The sequence below is a fragment of the Pituophis catenifer genome, unplaced genomic scaffold (genome assembly GCF_029215685.1).
Source record: "Pituophis catenifer annectens isolate HBS135680 unplaced genomic scaffold, rPitCat1.0.hap2 SCAF_16, whole genome shotgun sequence".
In the NCBI taxonomy this organism is placed as follows: Eukaryota; Metazoa; Chordata; class Lepidosauria; order Squamata; family Colubridae; genus Pituophis; species Pituophis catenifer.
The window spans coordinates 16,347,473-16,374,816 of record NW_027256896.1 but is presented as its reverse complement, the minus strand read 5'-3'; the positions used below and the strand labels follow the sequence as shown (position 1 = coordinate 16,374,816).

At 44.8% G+C, this 27,344-nt stretch overlaps 2 protein-coding genes across 6 annotated transcripts; one reads left to right on the top strand and one right to left on the bottom strand.

The window, feature by feature from the left end:
* Positions 1 to 1,979: 1,979 nt before the first annotated feature.
* PMS2 (PMS1 homolog 2, mismatch repair system component) lies at positions 1,980 to 20,401 on the bottom strand. Of its 2 annotated transcripts, XM_070955444.1 has the most exons (15): positions 20,242 to 20,401; positions 18,943 to 19,076; positions 17,669 to 17,755; positions 15,697 to 15,799; positions 14,090 to 14,273; positions 11,392 to 11,559; positions 10,673 to 10,770; positions 9,742 to 9,841; positions 9,097 to 9,181; positions 8,201 to 8,353; positions 7,151 to 8,003; positions 5,329 to 5,496; positions 3,669 to 3,769; positions 3,142 to 3,311; positions 1,980 to 2,526 (listed from the first exon to the last, which is right to left on the bottom strand). In XM_070955444.1, exons 1-15 carry the CDS (start codon positions 20,256 to 20,258, stop codon positions 2,383 to 2,385), a joined length of 2,565 nt encoding a protein of 854 aa, XP_070811545.1. In that variant the 5' UTR covers positions 20,259 to 20,401; the 3' UTR covers positions 1,980 to 2,382. The 2 variants fall into 2 exon arrangements, with proteins under 2 accessions (XP_070811545.1, XP_070811546.1); XM_070955445.1 differs by lacking the exon at positions 3,669 to 3,769 and having other exon boundaries at positions 2,406 to 2,526.
* Positions 20,402 to 22,311: 1,910 nt separating this feature from the next.
* On the top strand, positions 22,312 to 27,116 carry AIMP2 (aminoacyl tRNA synthetase complex interacting multifunctional protein 2). Of its 4 annotated transcripts, none has more exons than XM_070954987.1 (4): positions 22,312 to 22,374; positions 24,161 to 24,367; positions 25,613 to 25,844; positions 26,585 to 27,116. In XM_070954987.1, exons 1-4 carry the CDS (start codon positions 22,360 to 22,362, stop codon positions 26,968 to 26,970), a joined length of 840 nt encoding a protein of 279 aa, XP_070811088.1. In that variant the 5' UTR covers positions 22,312 to 22,359; the 3' UTR covers positions 26,971 to 27,116. The 4 variants fall into 4 exon arrangements, with proteins under 4 accessions (XP_070811088.1, XP_070811087.1, XP_070811086.1 ...); XM_070954986.1 differs by having other exon boundaries at positions 25,610 to 25,844; XM_070954985.1 differs by having other exon boundaries at positions 22,320 to 22,518.
* Positions 27,117 to 27,344: the final 228 nt, after the last annotated feature.

The following is a 27,344-nucleotide window of genomic DNA, read 5'->3' as shown; positions in this document are numbered from 1 at the left end:
GCGGGGCTTTGGCCAACTGTTCTTCCTGGTTCCCCTTTCTGCATAATGCAGTATAAAACTTTACAGAATCATAGAAACACAGAGCTTCAAGGTAATGTTATAAAGAAGATACAAGGTGCTAGATAAATTCCAAGTCACGCAGATTTTAGAAATGGCCCAACAACTCCTTATTTATTATTATTATTATTATTATTATTATTATTATTATTATTATTATTATTATTATTATTATTATTATTTATTGGTTAATCTTTAGTGAGATTCACAGCCTTTGAGGCTGGTTAATAGCTCAGCAGCTCGAGTCCTAACCAAGGACCTAGGAACTGTTAAGGTATCGTCGGAGGATGTAAGCTGTTCCGAGTAAGGTGGTTTTTTGTAGAGTCAAAATGTTCAAGTCCGGCAAATTTAGAATTTCTAAATAGCGGGGTAACCCTTTGGGTATTGCTCCGAGGGCTCCAATTACAATCGGGACAACACACGATTTCTTTTTCCACAGTCGCTCAACTTCAATTTGTAAGTCCCGGTACTTTGTGATTTTTTCTTGCTGCTTATCTTCAATTCGTGCATCACCAGGTATTGCAATGTCAATGATGATGATGATGATGATGATGATGATTATTATTATTATTTATTGAATTTGTATACCGCCCTACTCCCGAAGGACTCAGGGCGGTGAACAGCCATAGGAATAAAACATATAAATACAAAATTTAAAATAGATTAAAACGAATTAAATAATTTGGCTGAACAAATTTAAAACCCCAATAATTTAAAACCAGATTTAAAATTCTATTTAAAAAGGGGAAAGACTTAGGTCAGGCCGGCTTGATGAAATAGGAAGGTCTTAAGCGCGCGACGGAAGGTACGCAGATCCGGGATCCTCCGTATCTCCGGGGGGAGCTCGTTCCAGATGGCAGGTGCCCCCACAGAGAAGGCTCTCCCCCTGGGGGCCGCCCGCCGACATTGTTTGGCCGACGGCACCCGGAGGAGCCCCTCTCTATGGGAGCGTACTGGTCGGTGGGAGGCTAAACTGATGCCGTTTTAGAAGGGAAGTTATTGCTTTTCTATTATCCAGGAGCAAGAAAGTCATTTAGATACAGTAGATTAGAAAGGAATTTAAAGGGGAATGTTATGCTCAAAACAATGAAGATTAAAAGTGCCAATTGGAACATGAATTATGCCGCTGTCACTGTTAAATGGAGGGCGAGTTTCAGAAAAAAATATTTTGCAGAAAATCTGGGAATATCAAACTACTGATCCGCAGATTACTCTACATAACGATTTCTCAACCTTAACCTTTAAGATGCATGGACTTCAATCCCCAGAATTCCTCTTGCTGGCTGGAGAATTCTGGGAGTCGAAGTCCACACATCTTTAGCTTACTGAGGTTGAAATATTGCTTGTCCTTTAGGTTCCATAGAGAGAGACACACATGGAGCTTTTAACACTTCTAACAAGGCCGTTCCTTAGATATCAAAATGAATTTTATATCTAGTATGTTCTGGCAGATCAGCATTTTAAAATAACAAAAATTTACATTAGCAGCCTGTACAGCTTTATTTTTGATAAATTAATTGTTGACTGGACTATATAAAATATTTCCTAAAGCTCAACGGTTTTGCATCATTTTATTATATATTTCTTCTCTGTTCTCTATCGCACTTTTTTATAGGTGATCTAATGGCCTGCTACGATGGACCTGGGACCTGTAATAAAGTAACCAATGGATTTAAAATTGATCATTCATTCACAATTAGACAAATCAGATATTAAATGCTGTTAATAGACAATTGTTTAAGCCTTTCACAGCACTAAAATGCTGTGACACCATAAAACTCACAACTGGCATTAACCATCTCTCTCATACCTACAGGAACTGGCCCTCCCATTGTACACTGTAGATGGGAACCACTCTGTTAAAGCACAAAGAACACGTATATTTTTTTTTAAAAAAAATCTTTATTTACAAAACAGGTCTGCCCTAAAACAGGAAGTCCTCTAAAGAGTCAGTTACGTACACTCAATTCTTTCTGTCCAGAGGAAATCGATAAAATGGACAGAAAACCAATATTTCTACAAAGGCAGCAATAAGACAAGCCCATTTTGGGGGGGAAACCCCCCCTCTATTTTCTGACCGCTTTTTCAAACAAAAATGTGAAAAGTCTTTTTTTTAGAAGGCAGGAGATGGAAAGTTATTGTGTCCAGTTACTGAGAGAGAAAGAGAAGAAGAAGGGGGGAAAAAAACCTCCACGTTCTTCTTTTGCAACACAAAACCATGATTTAAGCTTCCGGTCCAGCAAAATCGAGAACTTTGCGATAGCCTGTGTTTCTAAAACGAGACTACGGTTGCATTCCACAATAAAATTAAGAGCTAGTAGCCTGTCACAATTGTGTAATGAGGTCCAGGTTGGCTAAATGTCGTATGGTGGGTCTGCCGTGGGGACAGTTCCAAGGATGCTCAATTTCGCCCATGTGAGAAATCAGTTTCTTCATTTCACTGGCCGTGAGGGCGGTTCCAATCATCACCTGTAACAGGAGCAAAGTCTAGAGTTCAGTATCAATTCGTTTTAGCTTAGCCCAGGGATCAGCAATCTGTGGCTCTGGAGCCGCATGTGGCTCTTTCATCCCTCTGCTGTGGCTCCCTGTCGCTGGTCGGCTCCACAATTGATGGGGCTTTCGGTTAGGACAGGTAGAGGAAAAAGGACGGCGTGCTAGGAGGAGACTCTATGGGGGGGGGGGGAACTGGACTTCCTAGGCTAAGGGAGTGGCCAATTAGCCCCAAGCCTTACTCTCGAGGAGACCTCCTCCTGAGGAGCCACTCCTGCCTTTTGGCAGCTCTGCGCACCCGTGTATCGAGAAGAGGCTCCTCCTCTTCGTCCTCTTCACTTAAGGGAGCTTCTGGAGGTTCTGAAGGCCCTGGCTGAATCCCTGCCTCTGGCACCACATCTTCTCCAGCCTCCTCACTGTCTGACTCGAGTGCCAGCTGCACACCAGCCTCCTCGCTGTCGGAATCAGCTACTAGCTGCACAGGCCGCTGACTGGCCACAATACTTTTTGGCAAGCAAAGTCAATGGGAAAGCCAGATTCACATCCATCCATCCATCCATCCATGCCCCAGTTTACAGCAACAGTTATACTTACGGATTTTCGACACGCTCGAGAGGCAAACATCTGCCTTACTCTGGATGGCCTGCACATGATTCCCGGAGAATCGCTTAACATAAAGATTAATTCTTCTACGTCTTGAGGACCAAAAGTCCAGTTTTTGCTGGTTGGTAAAGATATGAGCTTCACTCTCTGAGTTACAGGAGCTGAAAGGTTTTAAAAATAACATAATGGTCACCGTCTCTTTACACTGAGATAATATTTCAACATCTAACCCAGCTGCTCATGTAATAATTGCCAATTAGGAGCTAAATAATTGTAGGTTAAGTTTTAAACCGAGTGTATTTTTTTCTGGCAGGAAAAGAATATCCAACTGAACTCCAATTTCAAAGACCGTTAGAAGATCCTTCTTTCAGGCAGATTTAAAATGGAATTGTTTGGCGTGCTAATTTTTTCCATTTTAAGTATTTGAAAGATGTTGCACGCTCCCAAAGCAGAGACAATCACTTTCTCCCCACTTCCGTTATACCAAAGCTAGGAGAGATGGGTAGGATAGAACTCACCGTTTTCATCAACCACAAAATCAAATCCATTTTTTTGGAAAATCTCCAGATTATCCATTAAGATACTTTCACTCACAGCGGTTAAATTAAGATTTTGAGGCCTGGAAAAGGGGGGCACAGAAGAAGAGAAGCAACAAGCATTAAATCTGAAGGCAGCCCTTCTGAAACTGTGTGTATCTATTGTGTGTGGTATGTATGTACCGTGTTTCCCCGAAAATAAGACCCTGTCTTATATTTTTTTGAACCCCAAAATAAGCGCTTGCCCTTATTCTCGGGGAGGTCTTATTATTTTAGGGCGCGTGGAGCAAGATGGGGATCCTCTTGCTGTCTTACCTGATTTCCAGCTCTGCGTTTAAATATTTTTAGGGAAGGCTTATTTTCAGGGGGGGGAGGCTTATTTTAGCGCATGCGCTTAGAAGCCCGATTGGGCTTATTATCAGGGGATGTCTTATTTTCGGGGAAACAGGGTATATATGTATGTATGTAGAGATGATAGATAGATAGATAGATAGATAGATAGATAGATAGATAGATAGATAGATAGATAGATAGATAGATAGAGATAGATAAAAATAGATGTGTAGACAGCTTTATGTATGGATACATAATACAGAGTTATGTATGGATAGATAGACTGTGTGTGTAGATAGATAAACTGTGCGTGGGTGGATGGACAGATAAATAGATAGGACAGAATAGCATGTGTGCAGACAGATAAGAGAATGTGTGTGGATAGACAGACTGACTTTTCACACTTATGACCACTGCAGCATTCCCATGGTCACATGATCAAAATTTGGATGCTTGGCAATTGGGTCATATTTATGATGGTTTCAGTGTCCTGAGGTCATGTGTCCCTTTTTGCGACAAAAGGTAGATTATGTGTGTGTAGATAGATAAATTCTGTATGTGTGTGTGTGTGTGTGTGTAGGGAGGGAGGGAGATAGATAGGTAATGATATAGATAATAGATAGATGATAGATGGATAATAGATAGATGATAGATGATACAATATCGTATTTTTCGGAGTATAAGATGCTCCAGACTATAAGACACACCTACCTTTTTTGGGGAGGAAAAGAAGAAAAAGAAATCTGCCTCTGCCTCCCAGCAATTTTGCCTCCTTGCAGCAAACAGCAAACAGCCTGCTTTACTTTCAGTTTTGTTTTCAGCATAGCTTGATTAGCACAAGGGAAAAAAAAAATCTGCTCCCAGCAATTTACCTCCTTGCAGCAAGCAGCAGAGCCCTGCGCAAAACAGCTGAGAGTCAGGAGGCCGATCCAATCAACTTGTGCTAATTAGGCTGTGCTGAAGCTGAAAGGAGCCGTTTCTTCTTGCTGCTTGCTGCAAGGAGGTAAACTGCTGGGAGGCAGAGGCCAAAGGATGGGGGCCAGTGGGTGGGCGGGGCTACATTCGGTGTATAAGACGCACCTAAATTTTCACCCCCTTTTAGGGAGGAAAAAAGTGCGTCTTATACTCCGAAAAATATGGCAGACGATCGATCGATCGATCGATCGATCGATAAATAGATTTTGTGTGTTTCTGTGCATATATTCTGTGCATATATTTGCTTGTTCATGGCTTCGTATCTTGGATGAATCAATTATGGCTCAGTCCAGGAACTTTCCCCCCGCCCCGAAACTGTTGAGAAGTCACTCACTTGATCAGCTTTTGCCCCTGCAGGACGGTGTGCTCTTGCAGCATCTCAAAGTTGTATTTTTCATCGGTAGCGTGCTGATCGATGATGAAGAGGTCGGATTTCAGCTTGGCGATGATAAAGCCCAGGTTAAACTGGCCAACGATCTCCATATTAGCAAACATCTCTTTCCTGCACGCAGAAGGAGAAACACAGAGAGACGTAGACTGTCAGACCTGCCTTCTTTTTTTTAAAACCTGGGGGTTTTTTTCTCCCCCAATTATTATTATTAGTATTATTATTATTATTTGATTTATATGCCGCCCTTCTCCGAAGACTCAGGGCGGCTTACAATGTGCTCAGCAATTCTGGAATCCAAAACTCTTAATATCCTCACGGAAGTCACAAGCCATCAATTCTTTGCTACGCAGAAAAAGCTACGTTAAGCCTTCAAATCTAAGGCTGGACTTGCTTTCTTGCGTTTGAGGGAAGACCGATCTGCTTAATGACAGCCGTGATTCATTTAACGACAGTGGCCAAAAAAAAAAAAGTGTAAAATTAGGTGTGACTCACTGAACACCCGCACTGCTTAGTGAAGGAAGTTCAAGTCCCAATTGTGATCATAAATCAAGGACTGTAGAGTCTCTACAAAGTCACTCAAGAGTCATAACCTATACAGCTAAAGGTAAAGGTTCCCCTCGCACATATTTGCTAGTCGTTCCTGACTCTAGGGGGCGGTGCACATCTCGGTTTCAAAGCCGAAGAGCCAGTGCTGTCCGAAGACGTCTCCGTGGTCATGTGGCCGGCAGGACTCAACGCCAAAGGCGCACGGAAAACGCTGTTCCCTTCCCACCAAAGGTGGTCCCTATTTTCCTACTTGCATTTTTTACCTGCTTTCGAACTGCTAGGTTGGCAGAAGCTGGGACAAGGAACTGGAGCTCACCCCGTTACGCGGCACTAGGGATTCGAACCGCTGAACTGCCGACCTTTCGATCGACAAGCTCAGCGTCTTAGCCACTGAGCCACCGCATACCCTTCATAACCCATAGGGACATCCTATAAATCTGACAGATTACAAGTTCTCCAGTTACAACAGTTTGTTTAGTGACCGTCAGAGTTATGATGGCAGTTGGAAAAAAAGTGACTTGTGACCGTTTTTCAGACTTACGACCGTTGCAGTATCCCTGTAGTCACGTGTTCAAAATTCGGATGCTCGGCAACTGGTTCATATTTATGACAGTCGCAGTGAACCGAGGTCACATGATCCCCTTTTGCGACTTTCTGACAAGCCAAGTCAATGGGGAAAGCCGTCTTCGCTTAACAACCGTGTTACTAACTGAACAACTGCAGTGATTCACTTAACAACTGTGGCAGGAAAGGTCGTAAAATGGAGCAAAACTCCCTTAACAACTGTCTCGCTTAGCACCACAAATTTTGGGCTCCGTGGTGGTCGTTGAGGACTATCTGCATAAAAGAATCTTTCTAAATATAATACAAATAAAAGAATAAACAAATGATAGTGGGGCGGTGGCCTAGAGGTGGAGCTCTCGCCTCACAATCAGGAGGCTGTGAGTTCGATCCTAAGTAGAGGCAGATATTTCTCTTTCTGGAGAGAAATGAGAATATATCTGCTGAATATAACTCCGCATTGGCGACAGGAACAGCATCTGGCCAGTAAAACACTCTGGTAGTTCCATTCAGTTGCCCAGACTACTCCACCCCGCAAGGGATTATGGGGTCATTAAAAGGAGATGAAAAAAATAAACAAAGATATAAACTTAGCAGTGGTCAACAGCATTTCCAAGAACGCCGCTCTTCTCTGGCGAAGAGAGGCGAGCCGCCATACCTTATTTCCTTTCTTAATTCATCTTCCGCCGTTTTGTTTTCTCCCGGGCTAATCTTTGCTCTGAATTTTCGGAATTTCAGCATTTCTCCTTCCGTCTCCTGGCGCTTAATTTGCCTCTGGATTCGGCCCGTTAAGCTGCTCCAAGAGACGGCTAAAGGCACCATCCTCTTTTCCATTTTGACCGGGACGTCATACAAGGGCTGCGCGTCAGAGTCCTGTTCGGGGGTCATCGCCGAGAAATGGGCTTTTGGGGAAAGAGGTTGACTGATTTTAAAACGTTTTGCTTTGGGGGATGAAGCGGCTTGTCGAGAGAACCCGCCTTCTTCGTTCTGGTTTGGTTCGGAGGGCAAGAAAACCCCGCTAGATCCACATTCGCTGCTCTGGATTTCTCCACTAGAAACACTGGATTTTTCTTTGGAAGAATCCCCAGCACTTTCGGCTCTAAAATGGACGGCCGTTTCTGGCGTGCTCAAACCCCCATCTGATTCGGCGGAGACGCTCCCCAAACCAGAATCCGTATCTTCGTTCGATTTCTCCAACTTCCTGCCCGCAAGCGGGGAATTCCTCGAATCCACCTCACTTCCGTCTTCGGATCCCTCGTTGAGAAGAATTTTCTTTCGGGGAGAGGCGGAAAAACCGGCAAGCATCTGGAATATTCCTTGGCTGGTGGTTGGCCTGTGTTTCGGTTGAGCTCTCTCGGTCTCCCGAAGAGCAAAGGTTTTCCCTCGAGAAACGGATTCCTTCAGACGGGCAATTATCGTCGATGTCTCGTCCCGATTTGGAGAAAAAGGCCTGGTTGACGTCTCTGAGGGAGACGCCTCTCCCTCGTTTCGGAGGAAGCTTTTCAAGTTCCCTGCAAAAAAAAAAAAAAAAAAGAGAGAGAGAACCGTTGTGATTTTCTTAGTACAGATAGTCCTCGACTTATGACCTCAATTGAGCCCACAATTTCTCTTGCTAAGTGAGACGGTTGTTAAGTGATTCTCCCCCCCCCTTTTTTTAAGCAAAAAAAAAAAAAAACAGTTTTGCTTAAACAGCAACTTGACTTCCTACCTTCAACATCGGTCAGCTTTTGATTCACCGCCAATTTATTAACGTCAGTGCCAAACATCGCCATCAACGATGTTTTTAGGATTGCTAATAAAAGCTTCTCTTCCTGGAGCAAGATCTGCCTTTTATCCGGAGTCACGTTGATGTCCACGCATCCTGAAATCAAAAACATTCACCGGTCTTTGGTTAGCTTCCTCTTTCTTCGCACTTACGGATGGGCTCCATCGTTTAGGCCAGAGGTGAGATTCAAAAATTTTTTTGTACCAGTTCTGTGGGCGTGGCTTGGTGGGCGTGGCTTGCTTGGTGGGCGTGACAGGAGAAGGATACTGTAAAATCTCCATTCCCTCCCCACTCTAGGGGAAGGTTACTGCAAAATTCCCATTCCCTCCCGACTCCTGGGGGAAGGATACTGTAAAATCTCCATTTCCCCCCCACTCCAAGGGGAAGGATATTGCAAAATCTCCATTCCCTCCCCACTCCAGTGGAAGGATACTGTAAAATCTCCATTCCCTCCCCACTCCAGTGGAAGGATACTGTAAAATCTCCATTCCCTCCCCACTCCAGGGGAAGGATACAGTAAAATCTTCATTCCCTTCCCACACCACGGGAAGGATACTGCAAAATCCCCATTTCCTCCCAACCAGCTGGGACTCAGGAGGCAGAAAATAGATGGGGGTGGGGCCACTCAGAATTTTTACTACCGGTTCTCCGAACTACTCAAAATTTCCACTACCGGTTCTCCAGAATTGGTCAGAACCTGCTGAAACCCACCACCGATTCAGGCTCATTAAGATCATTAGGTAGTCCTTATCAGAATGTTATGATGATAATTAAGTGGGCCAAATTATCCGAATTTACAAAAACAGGAGCTAACGATGAAGATAATTTATAAAACTCACCAGATTCTGCACGGATATTAAGAACAATAAATGGATATTGGTGCCTGTTATACATATGATAGATTTCATTTACAACTTTGGAAACCTGTTCAGAAAAAAAAAAAAAAAATAACAGACGTCGGTTGAATTTGGTTGAGATTTAAAAAGATATAAAGCCCCCCCCCCCCCGATTGGCATCAGTGATTCACTTAACAACTGTAGCAAGAGAGGTTGTAAAATGGGGCAAAATTCACTGAACGACCTAACAGAAATGTTGGGCTCAGTTGCGATTGAAAATTGAGGACTTATCTGTACAGTCACAAGGTAAGAATCAAGAGAGGGTCTTGAATCATCTTTATTTAACAATGCCATAATCACTTGTGGGGTGGAGTCTGGGCAACTGAATGGAACTACCAGAGTGTTTTACTGGCCGGATGCCCTTCCTGTTGCCAATGAGGAGTTTTGTTCGGCAGATATAATTCTCATTGTGCCCAGAGAGAGAAATATCTGCCTCTACCTAGGATCGAACTCACAGCCTCCTGATTGGGAGGCGAGAGCTCCACCTCTAGGCCACCGCACCACTCCATGAGAGGGTCTTTGAATCCCAGAGAGAATTTTTTTTAAAAAAATTGAGAATTTATTCCTGCAGGAGAAAAAAAACCATACCTTTCCTGGATCGCATGGCCGCTGGTTAATAAAAAAGAACTGCCGATCCGTTGTGCTCCTCCCATCGCCGTGATTGCACTGCGAAACAAATCCTGCGATGCTGTTTCAAAGGAACGTGATGTTAAGAGAATCCCATAACAATAGCAGTTAGACTTACCGTATTTTTCGGAGTATAAAACGCACCTTTCCCCCCCCTAAAAGGGGGTGAAAATTTGGGTGCGTCTTGTACGCCGAATGTAGCCCCGCCCACCCACTGGCCCCCAATCTTTAGCCTCTGCCTCCCAGAAATTTACCTCCTTGCAGCAAGCAGAAACAGCCCCTTTCAGCTTCAGCACAGCCTGATTAGCACAAGTTGATTATCGGTTGGATTGGCCTCCCGACTCTCATCTGTTTCAGGCTGCAGAGATTACCATTGCCTATTGCTGCACGGGCCTCTGCTGCTTGCTGCAAGGAGGTAAATTGCTGGGAGCAGATTTTTTTTTCTCCTTGTGCTAATCAAGCTATGCTGAAAACGAAACTGAAAGTAAAGCAGGCTGTTTGCTGCAACGAGGCAAAATTGCTGGGAGGCAGAGGCAGATTTCTTTTTCTTCTTTTCCTTACCAAAAAAGGTAGGTGCGTCTTATAGTCCAGAGCGTCTTATACTCCGAAAAATACAGTATATACCGCTTCATAGTGCTTTTACAGCCCTCTCTGAATGGTTTACAGAGTCAGCCTCTTGCCCCCAACAATCTGGGTCCTCATTTTTACCGACCTTGGAAGGATGGAAGGCAGGGTCAACCTTCAGCCAGTTAGAAACGAACTCTAAGCAATATTAGCCTGCAATACTGCATTCTAATCACAAGGAAGGAAGGAAGGAAGGAAGGAAGGAAGGAAGGAAGGAAGGAAGGAAGGAAGGAAGGAAGGAAGGAAGGAATTCCAATTTTTAACTTACGTATAAAGCTTAGTGGGCAGAGCAGAAACGTTCAAGCCGTATTCTTCACAGACTTCTTCGCTCGGTGGCAGCTGCACAAAGGGAATCAGGGTTTGTACCTAGGAACAAAATAATAACCTAGGTAAAGCTAAAGGTTCCCCTCGCACATAAGTGCTAGTCGTTCCCGACTCTAGGGGGTGGTGCTCATCTCCGTTTCAAAGCCGAAGAGCCAGCGCTGTCCAAAGACGTCTCCATGGTCATGTGGCCGGCAGGACTCAACGCCAAAGGCGCACAGAACGCTGTTCCCTTCCCACCAAAGATGGTGCCTATTTTTCTACTTGCATTTTTTACCTGCTTTCGAACTGCTAGGTTGGCAGAAGTTGGGACAAGTAACAGGAGCTCACCCCGTTACGCGGCGCTAGGGATTCGAACCGCTGAACTGCTGACCAGAAGCTGGGACAAGTCAAGTTACGCGGCGCTAGGGATTCGAACCGCTGAACTGCCGAACTTTCTGATCAACAAACTCAACGTCTTAGCCACTGAGCCACCGCGTCCCCCTATAACAACCTATAGTGAAATTGAATTCCCAGATGCTCGAATTTGCAAACCATCATGCACCATGCCAGAGTCAAAGTAACTACACATTTATGAGGGGGTCCTTGGTGTTCTCTGAATTTGGTTGGTTTTTTGCCGATGTTTCATCCGCCAAATGAGCTAATATCATCAGCCCTGTTCTTTACCTGTTTGTGTCCAAATATGGCGCCGATGTTTTCTTTTAAAGTAGAACTTCCGCTGGTGCTCACTACGGCCTGCTTCTTCCCTTGGCCCACTTGGTTGGTGCAGTTAATTCGAACCCCGGTGCAAATGATGCAGTACGCTTGCAGGATCTGGACCATTTTGGCAAACTCCTTTTGGGCGTGGAAAAGAGAGGGGAAAAAAAGTTGCACTCCTTTAGGTGTGTGTTAGAGAGAGAGAGAAAAAAGTGATTGGATCAGATCTTTATGATGATCCAAGACCAGCATATATATTCGATAGTGAAACCATTATTACAAAGAATAGTAAATGTTGTGCACCGTCCTGAGTCCTCCGGGAGAAGGGCGGTATATAAATCTGATAATAAATAATAAATAAATAAATAAATAAAAATGTAAAGGTTCCTCTCACAGGTATGTGCTAGTCGTTCCCGACTCTAGGGGGCAGTGCTCATCTCCGTTTCAAAGCCGAAGAGCCAGCGCTGTCCGAAGATGTCTCCGTGGTCCTGTGGCCGGCATGACTCAACGCCAAAGGCGCATGGAACACTGTTCCCTTCCCACCAGAGGTGGTCCCTATTTTTCTACTTGCATTTTTTACGTGCTTTCGAACTGCTAGGTTGGCAGAAGCTGGGACAAGTCACGGGAGCTCACCCCGTTATGTGGCACTCGGGATTCGAACCGCTGAACTGCCGACCTTTCGATTGACAAGCTCAGCGTCTTAGCCACTGAGCCACCACATCCCTTAAAGAGTAGATTTTCTTCCCAAAATGCCACTTGTGATCATAGCATTCCTGCCATCTTTTTAACGGAGGATTTCCTAGTCAACATCTCCGTGACCTTGGGAGATGTGGACCAAGAGTGGACGATGGTAAATTTAGCAAAATTAAGACAAAAATGAGCAGGGAATTTTAAATGCTGCATTTAGACTTTAAATCTAGGCTGGGGAGTTCACGAAACATGCTCAAGTTTCTTGCTGCTACCCTATTTCTTCCAAAATTAGACCTCCCTTGATAATAATTTAATAATTTAGACATCCTCTAAATAATAATTTAGGAGCCGAGGTGGCGCAGTGGTTAGAGTGCAGTACTGCAGCTACTTCAGCTGACTGCTAGTTCAGCAGATCAGCGGATCAAATCTCACCGGCTCAAGGTTGACTCAGCCTTCCATCCTTCCGAGGTGGGTAAAATGAGGACCCAGATTGTTGGGGGGCAATATGCTATTTAGTATACTGCCTTTGGTGTAAGCCGCCCAGAGTCCTCAGAGAGTGGGCGGCATAGAAATATGAAAAATAAATAGATAGATAAATAGATGATAGATAGATAGATATAGATAGATAGATAGATAGATAGATAGATAGATAGATAAATAAGCCCAATTGGGCTTTTGAGCGCATGGCAATAAGGCCAAGAGCTTATTTCAAGGTTCAAAAAAAATAAGACAGGGTCTTATTTTCGGGGAAACATGGTATTACAGGCATCTAAAAACTAAGCCATTCTTTATTACAATGTTTATACAGTTATTTTTCAGCAAGGCTCTTTTTTTTCCCCCAAGAGTGAAACCGTGTGACAAAAAACAAACAAGCACGCCAGTTTGGACATCAAATATAAATAATGTTTTCATTTAAGATTAGATATTTATTTATTTATTCATTGGGGTGCACCCGGAGGCTCCAGCTGGTCCAGAATGCGGCCGCGCGGGGGATTATGGGGGCGACGAGGCGCTCCCATGTAACACCTCTCCTGCGCGAGCTGCACTGGCTCCCGGTGGTCTTCCGGGTGTGCTTCAAGGTGTTGGTGACCACCTTTAAAGCGCTCCATGGCTTAGGGCCGGGGTACTTACGAGACCGCCTTCTGCCGCCAATAGCCTCCCACCGGCCAGTACGCTCGCACAGAGTGGGCCTCCTCAGGGTGCCGTCCGCCAGACAATGTCGGCTGACGACTCCCAGGGGGAGAGCCTTCTCTGTGGCGGCGCCCACCCTCTGGAACAACCTCCCCCCAGAGATACGTACAATAACAGACCTCCGGATTTTTCGTCGGGCCCTGAAAACCCATTTATTTCAACTAGCTGGGCTGGCTTGAGTTAATTTTAAATTGATTTTAAATTGGGTTGTTTTAATTTACGGCCAAAATATTTAATTATTTTAAACTGGTTTTAAATTTTGTATGTTCTGTTTTTTACTTTGGCTGTTCACCGCCCTGAGTCCTATTTGGAGAAGGGCGGTATAGAAATAAGAACAAATAAATAAATAAAATAAATTCATTCATTCATTCATTCATTCATTCATTCATTCATTCATTGAATTTATATTGCTGCCTATTCACACATGGCGACTCATGGCGGCTTACAGAACAAATTACAAATATTTTAGCCAGCTTTTCTATTGCTAGGCAGGTCAAACTGACTATGGTTCTAAGCATTCCAACAGTACAATAAGATAGCAAAGCACCGTGGACTTTTGAGGGGTTTTAAGCCCTTCTGAATTTAGGATTACAAGAAGAAATCGACGTTATGCGTTTAGGCTGAAAGTCCGATTTAAACCGAAAATTCTGTTTACTTAATTTACAGCTCAGCAAAGGCGGGGCAATGCTTTATTTTTTAGCCTGTGGGACTTGCCCTGGTTTCATTTCCTCAGGAAGGGGCTCCTTTCTTCCTGCTAAGTGTTAAAAACAAGGTGACTGGTTCAAACCTTCTTTATGTTACGCTGAAATTCTTTGTGTCGAACCGGCAAAGTAAGAAACAGCTGCTGGACGCTGACGGTGGTCCCCTGTGGCCGGGAGAACGGGACTCTCCTGGTGATGTTCCCGCTGTGATCAAACGCCAGGCGGGTCCCGATATTGGCGGACTTGTGACAAGTGACAATGGAAACGTTGCTGTGTACGAAGGAATGCAATTTGTTAAGGAATTCGCAGAGCAACCCTTGAGTAGCAAGGGTGTGCGAATGAAAAGTGATTGAGAGTAGTGAGGAAATAACACAGCCAAACACACAGATACACTTGAGTTGTGTTTACTTTCAGGAAATAGTAAGGCACAGTCCAATAAACAGTCCAGGTCATACACAGATAAAGTAGTAGATAGTAAAACAATAGTCCAGGGATAATCCAATAACAAAGTCTTCTTACCAGTCGTCGTAGTCATACACATAAACAGTTGCAAACAGCAGTAAATACCACACAGCAAACAGCAAAGAGCATCAAAGAGAAACTAACCATGTTTCTAGCTAGGACATTGGCTACAAAGCTAACCAATCAGGACACAGTATGATGCAATACAGCAGTCTTAAAGCTATATTGATGGTTTATATATTGCCAACCCAACAAGTGAGGTAAAATCATTTCCTAACACAACTGTTTTCATGGTTAATAAGGAAATGCAGAGGCAGGGAAAGACTCGCATCGCCACAGGAGTGCTGGGACCGCCGGAACTCTGAGGACCGGGTGTAACCACCATTGGTTCAGCACAGTCATAACTTCAAACGGCTGCTGAATGAATGGTTATAAGCTGAGGACTGTTGTGGCCCACCAGTGGCCAGCAAAGCTGGCGGCAGACTGGGACAGTGAGGAGGTTGGGGAGGAACCTGGACCAGTCCTGGAGTCTGGGGAAGGCTCTGATGAGGGCTCTGCGTCAGAGGCAGAGATGGGGCCAGGGCCGTCTGACAGTTATCAGCTGCCTTCGGAGTCGGACATCAGTGGGGCAGAAGAACAGCTGTAGCCTGTTCCCAATGTGCGCATGCGCAGAGCTGTCAGGAGAAGGGAACAGCTAAGGAACAAGGGTCGACTCAGGAGTAAAGCTTCAGGTGGACGGTGAATAGCCCCTCCCATAGGGAATAAAGAGGAGCGAAAGGGGAGGGGAGTTTGCAGGAGACAATTCGTTCATTTCATTAGTGTGAAGATCTGTTCGTGACTCTCAGAAACTCTTTGCCAAGTATTTTCTTTTACAGCCATTGGAAGATATCGGCCTGGCAGCTCTCCAAGCCTGATAAGGTCTGTGGTTGTAAATTTAACCTTGAAAGACTGTTTGCCGGGACTTTGCTGGATGTGAATGAGAGAAATTCACATTAGTTTTGTCGGGACAAGGAGTCTGCTTTGTGCTTTTGGGAAACTTAGGTCAGAAGAAGGACTACCTATATAATCATTACTGCAGGGGTAAAATTCAAAATTTTTTCCCTACCGGTGTGCACTTCTGTGGGGAGAGAGGGTTTGGTGTGCATGTACAGAAATGGGAATAAATGAAGCCAGCATAAGATTCACCAATTGCTTTAGCTAGGACACTTCCCCACGTGGACAAGCTTCTTACCTTAACGCGCACAAAGAGCTCAGAGCTTCGCCTCGAAAGCCAAACGTTTCCACGTTGATGAGGTCAGAAAAGTCTTGGATCTTGGAAGTATAATGCTTCAGTGCTGGAAGAGATATTTGAGAGAGGTGAGAGGAGGGATGGAAACAGGGGGTTCTGACCCAGCTCCCCAAACACGACAAACCCTCTGGATTTAAATCAATGATTCCTTTATTAGGAGCCCCTGGGTCCAGTGCCTGACGCACAGATGCACAGAAGGCAGAGGAGAGGAGAGCAGTGGAAATCTATGGGCCGGTCCTTGGGATGGAAGAGCAAAAAGTTTCTCTCTCAATGCAAGCTAACAAATCTATCCGCAAGGGAGATGAATAGTTGTCTGACACATCTATTTATCTCCGCCTCCTGCCTTTTATCCCCAGAGTTAGGGTGGGGCTTTGCTAGCAGTGGTGGCTCTTCCGTCCCAAGGACCGGCCCATACATTTCCACTGCTCTCCTCTCCTCTGCCTTCTGTGCATCAGGCACCGGACCCAGCTGTTCCTCCTCTTCCTCATCAGCCACCTCCAGACCTGGGGGCTGTTGACTCTCCATCTGAGGGCTGACAGACGGCCCAGGCTCCTCCTCTTGTCTCTCTCTCTCTCTCTGCCAGCTCCATTCCCTCTTCCCCCTCGGAGCTCTCAGGTTGCCTTGATGCTGACCCTGACTCCCGCTCCTCCTCCTCATCTGCTGCTCGAGGGGCCAGCTGCTGACAGGCCACAACACAGGGTTTCTCTAGGCTGGCCCCCCACAGCCTAGAGAACCGACGGGTGAGGTTGTTGCCAAGGGTTCATTGCCACCCAATTTTTTCCTGGCAATTCAGAAAGCACTGAAAACTATATATATTTTTAACCAGACTGTGTTCTGTCCCAGCTACGGACCCCAAAGAACGCAGAACACACGAAGTCCGTTCAGACCTTAGTTTACTAAATAAACCAGTCTTTTACAACAACGGCTGTTAATTAATTGCATTAACAGCCGCCAAGAATTCAAAGACTAATAACTGAAAGCTTACTGTGGTTGGCAGAATGCCCAGAAGCAATTTGCAGGAAGCTGATAAGATAAGCAAGACAAGACACGAAGGTATGTGAACGGAGTTGTTCCCTGCAAATTGCTTCAGTCGGTGTTCCTCCTTAAATAGGCTAAGGGAGTGGCCAATTCGCCCCAAGCCTTAACTCTCGAGGAGACCTCCTCCTGAGGAGCCACTCCTGCCTTTTGGCAGCTCTGCGTGATCGTGCCTCGAGAAGAGGCTCCCCCTCTTTGTCCTCTTCACTTATGGGAGCCTCTGGAGGTTCTGAAGGCCCTGGCTGAATCCCCGCCTCTGGCACCATATCTTCTCCAGCCTCCTCATTGTCCGACTTGAGTGCCAGCTGCACAGGCTGCTGGCGCAGCACCACACCAGCCTCCTTGCTGTCGGAATCAGCTACTAGCTGTACAGGCCGCTGACGGGCCACAACAGGCTGCGGCCCCTAGCAAGGAATCAATTATGACTCTTTTTAATTTTCCTACATGTTTCGGAGGAGGGAAAAGTCACTAAATGATCCTTATTATACTGATGATTTTGGATCCCACCAGGGCCATCTGACCATGTGGTGTGGAAATGCTGCAAAAGATGATAGGGAACTGCATGTTTGCCCCCTGTTCTCACAATCTCACAGCACTGTAAAACCCTGGGGAAGTGTTGTAAGATGGTGCTAATCCTAGCGCATTTTGAAACGTTTTGTATTTAATTTTAGGGTAGGGATGCGTAAGCTTTGTTGTTTGGGTTATCCAGGTTTCCAAACGTTGCATTATAAAAATAAAAGGCAGCAATATCTTACCATGCAAAAACAGCTGCCTTCATTTTTTTTTTTTTGAATAAAAGTAGTTCTTTATGGAAGAACTAATGTATTAACTGTAAGTAATATTAAAAATGAATAGAGATAGACATAGAAATACAGCGTACTCAAGCCTGCAAAGTTATCCTCTTCTACGCCACAACCGTTATCAGAGACTTCAATAAGATCCGCTCCATAATCTTTAAGCTTCACTTCTATAAATGAAAAAACAAATAACGAAGATTAAATTTCCACGATTTCCTGCCTTCTTCCCTCCAAATACCACTAGATCCGTGATGACAAACCTATGGCATGAGTGCCACAAGTGGCACACAAAGCGCGCACCTCCTGCCGGCCAGCTGATTTTCGGGTATCTGCTGTAGATGCGTGGGGAGGGGGCATGCGGGAGATGTGGGGCAGGGGTTGCGCAAGCATATGCAGGGGGTGAGGGGGTCGTGCACAGGTGCACGGGGGGGGGGGGATGAGGGGGAGATGGCATGCCCCTGTGGCCTGGTTTTGGTCCCAGGAGGCTGCAGGGAGGCCTACTAGGCCCAAAAATGGGCGCAGGTGGGTCGCACGCACATGTGTGGAAGTGTTGTGACCCCGGGCCCGGAGGCTGATTTATCTTCACATGCTGAGTCGGAGGATGATAGGGAGGAGGAGGAAGCTGGCACGAGCTATGTGCCGGAGGGGCCGTCTTCACTGGTGAGTCAGCAAGAACTGACAGTTGCTGACGTGCCTCTGGACCCCAGCCAAATTGAGGACGAGTAACGACGAGGGGGAGCCCTTATTGGATGCAAGAGAGAGACGTAGGAGACGTCGTAGAGAACAGCTATTGTCACGTCCCAAGAGGTGAGGTCAGGAGACAGAGGGCCACACTCTACAAAGTATAAAAGGGGTGTGACTGGGCTGGAAAGGCGTGGTGAACAATTTGTTGGCGTTTTGAATGCAGTGGATTTACAACTGTTAGTTTGGAGTTTTTGGAGTTAGTTTGGTTTTTTTGATAAGAGTCTGCATTCCTGCATTAGCCTGCTGGCGGTCTGCCAAGACCTTTGGAACATTGCCCAGTAACTATTGGACTGATATATGCTTTGGAAGAGAACTATTTATTAAAGGGCCAGCTTCAGTCTCTCTAGCCTGCGTTTGTTACTGCCAGGCTATTTGAGCCTCTGCAAGGCCACTCGCGGGAGGGGACAGAATGGGGGGGGGCACAGGGGACACACGCAAATTTGCAGGGTGCCAGGGCGCACGGGTGTGTGTGTGTCACGCATGCATTGTATTATGGGTGCACGCACATGGGCACACTTTTGGCACACGAAGACAAAAAGGTTAGCCATCATTGCACTAGCAATGACTAAAACAGTCTTGAATTCTAACAACTTTAAAACAACACGCAACTTACCAACGTTAGTAGCGCCAGCATCGAGGCTGTTTTCCACCAGCTCTTTTACAGCGGTACATAGATTCAGCACCACTTGGCCTGAGCAGATCCGATGAACTGATCTGCGATCAATTGGCTTGATCGTTTTTTCCACTCTTTAAAAAAAAAGAAAAACAACAAAGCTTTTTTTTTAATTATTTTTTTTACACTCAGAAAATATTGCGGTTCACCGGACTGTAGTCTATGGTTTCGTTTCACTTCTGCTTTCGGACTGTAAAGTTATATCTTCGTTCTGAAACAGGTTTTAAACCACTCTGAAAGGCCGCCCAGCAAATGTCACTTCGGTGGGTGAGCAAAATATTGTCTCTTAAAACCATATTGCAGAATTCACTTACCTCTGAGCAATGCTGCAGGAAAAAAACATCACAGACATTTGTCCAAAGTGCTTGTTCTTCGTGTATGTGTGTGTTTTTTTTTGAACCATGTATAAACCACCCAGGAGTCAGGCAGCATATAAAAGTTCCTATTTACAAGAAGTCAAAGCTTTACAGGTTGAATCGGTTTGGTCTAACAGTTAAAATGTCAGGCTAGAAACCAGGAAGTGGTGAGTTCTAATCCTGCCAGTTGGGTGACTTTGGGCCAGTCACTTTACCTCAGCCCAGCCCATCTCACATGGTGGTGGGGAAAACAGGAGGAGGAAGGTATGTTTGCAATCTTGAGCAATTTATAAAACTAATAAAGGTGGGCTATAAATAAAATAATAAAATGAAGTAATGCAATACAATAAGTACACTTCCACTGAAATTCCATTCCAATTAAAATAACATCAAATAATAATAAAATAAAATAAAATAAAACAAAGCAATGCAATAAATACACTTCCACTGAAATTCCGTTCCAATTAAAATAACATCAAATAATAAAATAAAATAAAGCAATGTGATAAATACACTTGCACTGAAATTCCATTCCAATTAAAATAACATCAAAAAATAATAAAATAAAATAAAGCAATGCAATAAATACACTTCCACTGAAATTCCGTTCCAATTAAAATAACATCAAATAATAAAATAAAATAAAGCAATGCAATAAATACACTTGCACTGAAATTCCATTCCAATTAAAATAACATCAAATATTAATAAAATAAAGCAATGCAATGCAATGCAATAAATACATTTATACTGAAATCCCATGCCAATATAAATAATAATAAAATAAAGCAATACAACGCAATGCATGCACTTGCACTGAAACTCCACTCCAATTAAAATAACATCAAATAATAAAATAAAGCACTGCAATAAATGCACTTACCCTGGAGTCAATTCCATTCTGTTTCGCTGATGCAATTTAACCCTTCGCTGCCTGCTCGCTTTTCAAACGAAGTATGCAAATGATATGCAAATGAGCCCAAAGGGGCGGTCCGGTTCTTTCCCGCCCATTTTTCCCGTCAATCGATTCTCACGGAAGGGAATCCAGGATCGGGCCGGAGCCCTAGCCGAGCCCCGCGACTCCCTTCGAGCCCGCAGCCGAGGCGCCCCGCTTCTCCCCGGGAGAGACAGGCTCGCTTGGTTCCGCGAACGCCCCCCAGTTTCCCAGGCTCGCGATGGCTTCTGGGTAGAATTCTTTTCCTCCAATCACCGCGGCGAAGCTTTCTCATTGGTCCATCTACGCACCAATCGGGGAGTAAAAAGGAAGGTGGAGCGAAATCTTACCGAAGCTTAGTATATAGGGGAAGGGAGGCGGTGTGGACAGCCACCAGTTCGGGTACCTCATGGAACCCAATACTAGAATAGAATAGAATAGAATAGAATAGAATAGAATAGAATACAATACAATACAATACAATACAATACAATACAATACAACACAACACAACACAACACAACACAACACAACACAACACAACACAATAGAGAGTAGGGAGTAAGGTAGCACAGGGTAGCGTAGGGTAGAGTAGAGTAGAGTAGAGTAGAATAGAATAGAATAGAATAGAATAGAATAGAATAGAATAGAATAGAATAGAATAGAATAGAATAGAATAGGGAGTAGGGAGTAAGGTAGCGTAGGATAGGGTAGGGTAGGGTAGGGTAGGGTAGGGTAGGGTAGGGTAGACTAGACTAGACTAGACTAGACTAGACTAGACTAGACTAGACTAGAATAGAATAGAATAGAATAGAATAGAATAGAATAGAATAGAATAGAATAGAATAGAATAGAATAGAATAGAATAGAATAGAATAGAATTCTTTATTGGCCAAGTGTGATTGGACACACAAGGAATTTGTCTTTGGTGCATATGCTCTCAGTGTACATAAGGAGAATAAAATACATTCACCAGGAATAAAAAGATACAACACTTAGTGATAGTCAAGGTTACTAATAAGCTATCGAATCATACTAGGGAACAAATAAAAACAATATAATTGAAAGATACAAGCAACATGGTAATAGTCATAAGTGGGAAGAGATAGATACTAGTAAGGAAGAGAAGAATAATTGTAGTGCAGACTTAGTGAATAGTTTGACAGTGTTGAGGGAATTATTTGTTTAGCGGAGTGATGGTGTTCGGGAAAAAACTGTCCTTGTGTCTAGTTGTTCTGGTGTGCAGTGCTCTATAGCGTCGTTTTGAGGGTAGGAGTTGAAACAGTTTACGTCCAGGATGCGAGGGGTCTGTAGATATTTTCCCAGCCCTCTTTTTGACTCATGCGGTAGACAAGTCCTCAATGGAAGGCAGGTAGGTAGCCATTGTTGTTGTGTCTGTCTTGTTGGGTTGAAGAACCAAACCAGACAGTTATGGAGGTGCAGATGACAGACTCTTAATCCCCAGATCCTGAAATATACAAAGCAGTATTTCTCGAGTAACTTTTCCTCGGTTCTTTGTTTATCCTCTGGAGCTGGGTTCACACGAAAGGCTGACCTGGTTTGCTGAATTCACCCGTTTCATAGAATATTGTATAACATGCTGTGTTATACAATATTCCCCCCAGTAGCTCAGAGTCCTCCACCTGCTTGGAGAGGAGGCGAGGTTAAGCCTAGCAGGGGCTGCAGACAGAGGCCTCCGCTGAGCCTTCTTCTCCTGACCCCAAGAAACGTATCTGGATAGAAGCCCCCCCCCTTCCCCTCATGAGATGGCTTCGTTTTTTAACCCGAAGTGTGAAGTCAAGGGCCGCTTCACCCGCCTTCTACACCCCTTCCCCTCCCTTTGGAGCTTGCATCAGATGGAAGCAAAAAGAGCGCACGCGGCCGACGGGGAAGCCCCGCCTCTTTCGGCCAATAGCCTTGGCGGCCGTGGGAGGTCGGCCAATGGGAGGCACGAAGGGCGGGGCGTCAGGCGGCGCTCCTCCAATGGGAGGCGGGCGCGCTCGCGGCAGGGGGGAGGGGGGCGCAGTCTGCCGTGGCGTGAGGAGAATCGGCGTCGAGGCGGGCGGGATGCCGATGTACAAGGTGAGGCCCTTTCAGGACGGCTCCGGCCCGGCGGTTCTGGCCGAGCACTTCCCCGCCTGCATGTACCGCGTGCGCTCCGTCCACCACCCGGCCGAGGCCGACGGGGGCTCCGGCCTTGTCTCTTCGCCGCCGCCGCCTCAGCAGGTAGGGAGCCGCTCGGCCCTGCGGCGCCTCACTTGGGCTGGTGGGGTGGGTGGGTATGGGGATGACAGGCAGGCCGCGGCTCCCTGGCCCCAAGACCGCCCTGGAAAGGTTTCCGCCTTCGGACTACAATCCCCATCCTCCCCAGCCCCTCCCTCGTTTTCTGACCCGCCCCAAGCCACTCCCCCTTGGATTACAATCCCCATCCTCCCCATCCACTCCCTATTCGAACTACAATCCCCATTCTCCCCACCCCAGGTTTTCTCCCTGCCCCAAGCCATTCCTCTTTCAAACTACAATCCCCATCCTCCCCAGCCCCCCCCCCCCCGTTTTCGGCCCCAGTCCAAACCACTTCCCCTTGGATTACAGTCCCCATCCTCCCCAGCACCCGTTTTTCATCCCACTCCAAACCATTCCTTTGTCAGATTACAATCCCCATCCTCCCCGTTTTCAGCCCTGCTTGAATCCACTCCCTATTTGGACTACAATCCCCATTCTCCCCAACCCCATGCTTTTGGCCCTGCCCCAAGCCACTCCTCTTTCAGACTACAATCCCCATCCTCTCAGGTCCGGCTACTTCTTTCGAGTCTGCTTTAAATCGTTCCAGTTGCTCCCAAAGGTGCCTGGCCCCAGATTCCATCAGCCCCAGCCCAGGATGGTGGGAGTTGTAGTTCGAAAGCTTTGGAGAGGCGGCCTTCCTCCAAGACCCATTGGGGCCCCACAGAGGCTCGCGTAGGAGAAGGGACGCCTCTCCTCCCCCCCCTCCTTTCAGCGCCTGGATCCGGATCAGGCTGCCTTCCTGTCACTTTCACTTTCTCTTCCTTTTCCTTCAGGGAACATATTTGCAATAATTGCTTGTGTGTATTCGTGAGCATACCAAATGTGTATTAAAATGTATTTACAGTGTTAATGCAAAGTGACTCGATGTAGCTTACACTAAAAATCAAATGGTACGGAGAGAATTAAAATTTGGGATAAACTCTTAACATAAACCCATTGAAGGGGGTCCTCTGTGCTCTCTTGAGTTTGCTTCTTTTCTTGTAGACGTTTCATTACCCAAACTAGGTACCGTCATCAGTGCTAGAAGGGAGTCAGGTTTGCAGAATGAAGAAATGTGATTTTCTTGCAGTTGTTTCATTACCCAAACTAGGTAACATCAACAGTGCTGGTGATGTTTACTAGCAATGAAATGAAATTACTAGTAATGAAACATCTGCAAGAAAACAAGCAAGCTCAGGGAGCACCAAAGAGCCCACAGTCCTCCCCTTCCCCCTTCCTCTTCTTCCCTTCATCCTCGTCCTCCCTGCAAACTCCAATCTTTCTAGCACTGATGAAGTTACCTAGTTTGGGTAATGAAACTTGTGCAAAAAAAAAAAACAAAAAAACAAGCTCAGGGAGCACCAAGGACCCCTCATGTCAACCCTGAGCTACAAATAGTCTCCTTTATTGAAATCCATTGACTATCAATGCCTACAGCCCCTCCTTGAGGGAGATGGGTGATCTAGAAACATGTAACTAATATAAATATGTATATTTGTACAAAAATATAAATAAATTGCATATAAAAAGGGATAGCCAGAATACCTGGTTTTGTTCTGACCCAATACAAAACGGTGAACTGAATGCTAACCTAATTTTCATTCAGGATGAAGTTGACCCGACACTCCAGGCGCTTGAATTCCGCCAGGAAGAGATCTTGAAACGTTTGTATGAATTGAAAGCTGCTGTGGATGGCCTCTCAAAAATGATCCAGACACCAGATGCGGACTTCGATGCCACTAACATAATTCAAACAGATGACTGTGTTTCTCTAACTGTCAGCTCTGCAGAACTCGATAGTCTACTTGGGAAGGCAAGTCGGATTCTGAAATGCTTGCATTCTGCCTAGAATAGTTTAACCAAAGTTGGTTTTTTTTTTTTTTTGGTTGCAACAAATAAGTTGCATTCTGGCCAAACGTACATTTAGTGATGTCTATGGAGATTCTCGGTCATCCAGGTCATGGTTGTCCCAAAGGTGCTTTTTCAAAAGGCAACTGCTTTGTTTTTCCTTGAAGACATTTCACTTCTCTTCCAAGAAGCTTCTTCAGTTCTGACTGAAGAACAGAAGAAGTTTCTTGGATGAGAAGTGAAACGTCTTCAAAGAAAAACAAAGTCCAGTTGCCTTTTGTAAAAGCACTTTTGGGATTTATTTAGTGATGTTGATTCTACAGTTACATTGCAAAAGTATCAGCCAAATAGTAACATAACTTTGTCCCAAGCCAACACTGATGTCAGGATTAAATTTTAGGGCTTTAAGGAAATAAAGGTATTCTTAATTGTTCAAAATTGGCCTAAAAATGCTTTTAATGGTTTACAAATAATTACTTCAGCTAGCAGGAGCAAAAAGCTTTTTAAATGAAGCTTTTGTTGATGATAAATACCACTTTTTTTATTAATAGCTAGCCAAGTAAAAATAACTAGCTCCTTCTCCTTTATTTGGGAGCGTCATTTGAGTCTCATCTCGTGTTTCCGATGGCATGGAATATCTGAGCTGGAACAGCTTTTCTATACAGTTCCAACCTCTGCAGAATATTGTCGCCTAAATATTCAATTTCTATCAGTAGTAATTGCCAGTGGTTCACTGGTACCGATAAACAAATGTATGATTTAGAATTTGGAGTATTTTGGAATATGTTGCTTCATATTCTAAGTATTGTACGTGTTTATAGGAGGTGTTCAAATGTAGTGGTGCATAATGTACAATTTCTAAATATGACTAATCCAGATCCAGTTCGCCATCTGTTTAGGACGGAGATCCATCCATTTTTCTATTCTCATAATGTTCTTGGAGGCCTAGCATTTTTAAGCTCTCAACTGACATGTGTAGACTGGTTCATCTTTTGTCACCTATGAGAGCCACTTATGTCACTTATTCCATTTCTTCTCCACAGCTAGTCTAAGCAGTGTGGAAGATGAATAGGCAGTGTAGAATTGCAGTGCAGTTAATCTACGGAAAGTACTAAGAAAACCCTGCAGGATATTAACTATAATATGTGCAAAAGCTTTAGAAAAGTGGAAAGCTGAACAGCTCACTGAAGTCAAGTTTGTTTTAAAGCAGGATTACGGTGCTCTGAAGGACATCGTGATCAACGCGAACCCCACTTTCCCTCCGCTGTCGTTGCTAATACTCCACAGTATGCTATGTGAGAAGTACAAGATACTTTCAACTGTTCATACACACTCGTCTGTGAAAAACGTGCCAGAAAAGCTGCTCAAGTGCTTTGGTGAGCAGACAAAGAAACAATCGCGCCACGAATACCAGTTGGGTGTTACTTTAATTTGGAAAGATGGTAAGTCCATGTGCGCTTATTAATAGCTGCTTACAGATTTAGCCCACACCATTTTTATTTTATTTATTAAATTAATAAAAGAATGGATTTTCATTGGACATATCCTGTATGGAGTTGTGTGGCTATATAAACCTTTTAAATAAATCTGATGTAAGATGGAAAAGGGGGAGGTACTTGATATTCATTTTGGAGTATTTGTTACCTGTCGGGCAGTATCTTATGTGAAAAATCAAACTGACAGCCAGGGAAATGTCTCTTCCAACTACATGAGACATCATAAACGTGTTGGGAAGGAATGATGAATACAGGTAGTCCTTGACTTATAACCATTTGTTTACTGACTCTTCGAAGTTACAAGGGCTCTGAAAAAAAGTGACTTATGACCATTTTTCACACTTATAACCATTGGAGCATCTCCATGGTCACATGATCAAAATTTGGACACTGGCTGTAGTCTCTGGGGGATGGGTGTCATGTGATCATCTTTTTGGACCTTTTGACAAATAAAGTCAATGGGGAAGCCAGATTCACTTAACAACCATGCTACTAATTTAAAAACTAAGTGACTCAATTAACAACTGTGGCAAGGAAGGTTGCAAAATGGGTCAAAGTTCACCGTCCCACTGTCTCGCTCAGCCCAATGTTGGGCTCCGTTGGGCTTGTAAGTCGGGGACTACCTGTTTATACCAGCTCTCCAAGCGTCATCAGTGTCTAATGCTACATTGGGATTATCCTTCCAGTGCCAAAACCCCAGATGAAGTTCAGCATTCAAACCATGTGCCCCATCGAAGGCGAAGGGAACATTGCTAGGTTCTTATTCTCCTTGCTCGGCGCAAAGCATAACACCGTCGCAGCCACATTGATGGACAGCTGGGTCGACACCGCCCTCTTCCAACTCCAAGGAGGAAGCAATAAAGAAAAGGCAGCAGTTCTGCGGGGCATGAATGCGACCCTCGGCAAGACCTCCTGGTTGGTGGGCAACGAATTGACGGTAGCAGACGTCGTGACCTGGTGCGCCCTTCAGCAGACGGGGGGCACGGAGGCCGTCCCAGCCAACGTGCAGAAATGGCTCCGGTCTTGTGAGAATCTGGCCCCTTTTAACGCTGCTCTCAAGCTACTGAAGTAGCATTTTCTCCTGTGGACAGGCAAGCAGGTTCAACTTTTTCGACCTCTCTGGTTATGAAATCTGGGATGATGTTTGGATATATCAGATTTGAGAAATAACCAAAGCTGTAATGCCAATAAAGTTCATCGGAATTGTCCTTTGCAAAATGGTACTTCTTCAGCAAGAAAATTGGGGGCCCTTGGTCACATCCACCTGGTCTTGGTAACCAGGTGGTTTTCCTTCTCCGATGGTTTTCTCCCAGCTTTCCTAACTGCTCCCATCCAAGAGTTAACAAGCCCAATCCTGATTAGCTTCTTTGGGATTAACCAAGATTGTCTGATCTGGCTACCTGCTGTAACCACAGCATTACTGTTAAAATGTCGGAAACTATAAAG